The 2357-nt window shown below is 39.2% G+C and overlaps 1 protein-coding gene across 2 annotated transcripts in view; it reads left to right on the top strand.

The window, feature by feature from the left end:
• The window catches only part of SAXO2 (stabilizer of axonemal microtubules 2), a 45290-nt gene that overhangs the window by 35077 nt on the left and 7856 nt on the right, over positions 1–2357 (top strand). For both annotated transcript variants that reach the window (XM_012656533.1, XM_012656534.1), the window contains exon 3: positions 1409–1611. In XM_012656533.1, the coding sequence (XP_012511987.1) occupies positions 1409–1611 (203 nt within the window). The remainder of the gene's footprint in view (positions 1–1408; positions 1612–2357) is intronic.

Raw genomic sequence — 2357 nt, 5'->3', positions numbered from 1 at the left:
AGCAATCAATGTAGTGATTCACACTTTAAATAAAACATGCTTTTTCTTTAAATGTGACACTTACCCATTCAGTGGGTAAGTAGAGTGCAGGGTATCAATATACTGTGATCTGCGAGCCTACCTATCAGGGAGGCCAGGACCAATGTTCTTTCTGTTTTGTAAAGCTGTGGGCACATAAGACGCTACACAGAGAACAAATTGTGAAGTCTATGCATATAGTTAACAAGTATCTTATAATCAAATGTAGCTTTTAGTAACTGCTGAGATATAAATTTATTGATATGCATAGGAGATAATGTCTGCACAAAATTTGACATAAAATTGATGAAAATGACTGTACTTAGTCTTTTATATAACCATAGTAAGATTTTCTTTTTTCCTACAAGATCTACTTCAAAAATCAGTAATACTGATGTCCCCTGACGCTGTAACATCTACACACAACACAAACACACACTCACACCAACATCGGTTCTGGCTTTCCATTACCTGGGTTTCCTGCGGGTTCCCGTATTTTCACTCCCATAGTTCAAGGTTGAGGAATTCTGGGTTCCCTCTGGCTTTTTCTCTCCTGATCGTTCCTAGTCAGGAAAGGTTATATTTTGTATAATATTAATATTCCAGGTTTTCAGTCATGCACAACAGAGATACTAAGGGCCCAGGCAGAACGTCCACAGTCTGTGTGACTGTGCTGCAGGTTTTATAGATAGCTACGTAAGGACAGGTCTGTAGCTGAACAGGAGTCACAGTGGGAAGATACTGTCTCACTATCCTCTCAGAGTCAAAGCACAGAGGAAAAACAGAACTGGGACATGATAAAGGAAAAAAACCCTACAAGATGGTAAGCAGGGCCACATTTAGATTCTGGAGATGAGGATTTATGAAACTGGTGACTCTGCAACAAAAATGTATCTGCCCTCAGCAGTCCCAACTTAGAAATTCATTCATATTAAAGTGTAGATGATGAAAATAGATCAGTATTTGATTTGATAAAAATAATTTCTAATTTTAGGGATTCCCCTTCTCTGTGCTACTCATTGTAGGGAAATACAGAGATGTGGACTGCAGCATGGTCACTGACCTTTAGAAACTTTACTATTGATAACCAAGGTAGTAAAAGATCTATACACTTAAAACTATAAAATATTGATGAAGCCGGGTGGGTTGGCTCAGGCCTGTAATCCTAGCACTTTGGGAGGCTGAGGCAGGAGGATTGCTTGAGGTCAGAAGTTCAAGACGAACCTGAGCAAGAGCAAGACCCCATCTCTACAAAGAATAGAAAAAATAGCCAGGCATGCTGGCACCTGCCTATAGTCCCAGTTACTCAGGAGGCTGAGGCAGGAGGATCACTTGAGCCCAGAAATTTGAGGTTGCCTGTGAGGCTATGTTTCAATTTTATATATTTCAGGTCGGATTATCGTCCTTATGAAATAGTCAAACCACCTCGCCATGTACCAGAAGAATATAAACCAAAACAGGGGAAGATTGATCTCGGCACCACCTACAAACGAGATTTTAATTCTTATAAAATGCAGCCTGTGGCAATAGTCCGCCCTTTGGAAAGACAACAAATTAAAAAAGGAAAATTGGACACTGTCCCAACCTATAAAGGTAACTTGCCATTTCAAAAATGAAGGAGCCAGAAAACTAACACTCACTTCCAGCTTTAATATCAAATATCAAATTGTAACTTTGGTGTGCTGCCAAACATAGCCCCAGTGGCTTAGGAAAGAACATTTTTCTCTTTGGTCAAAGTAGTATTATATAGTGCAAAAAAAGACCACTTGCTTGAGTGAGAGTTAATAAACCTGGATTCCTTTCCAAATTCAGGCACTTAATTAGGTTTCTATATCTCAAAACATATAAAAAACAAAAGATACCATTCAACAAGCATTATGTGACATTTGTCACTTTATGTCACATTTAGTTGGCATTATTCCTTTCTTCCCATCCTAGATTGAGTTGAAACTCTACCGAGAGTACTAAGTCTTCGAGAAAGTCAAATAAATGGCAACCTTCTTCTCCACTCAAGTTCTGAACCAACCTATAGAGTAAAAGGGTTAACAGATGGAGAAGCAAAATTTACTTTCATACTGATAAAAGCTAAGGTGGAGGATAAAGCTTTCATCTGAAAACAGATGATTCCTTGATACTGAACCTCAGAATAAGGTAGGCTCATCTACCCTGTGACAGGCACTCCTGGACAATGACACGGGACCTGCTCCCACTTCCAGCGTGGAGGAAGTGTGAGAAAGCCTTTTGTTTGCTGGCAACTGATTTGGAAGAGTAGGAACTGGGCAATGTATGTTTTTCTTTCCAAAAGCCTATTTGATGCTAAAATATTCTATGACTTTTGG

This window comes from Propithecus coquereli, unplaced genomic scaffold (assembly GCF_000956105.1).
Source record: "Propithecus coquereli isolate 6110/MARCELLA unplaced genomic scaffold, Pcoq_1.0 Scaffold507, whole genome shotgun sequence".
Taxonomy (NCBI): domain Eukaryota; kingdom Metazoa; phylum Chordata; class Mammalia; order Primates; family Indriidae; genus Propithecus; species Propithecus coquereli.
Note: the sequence above shows the minus strand (reverse complement) of the source record. Positions and strands in the feature narration are given on the sequence as shown.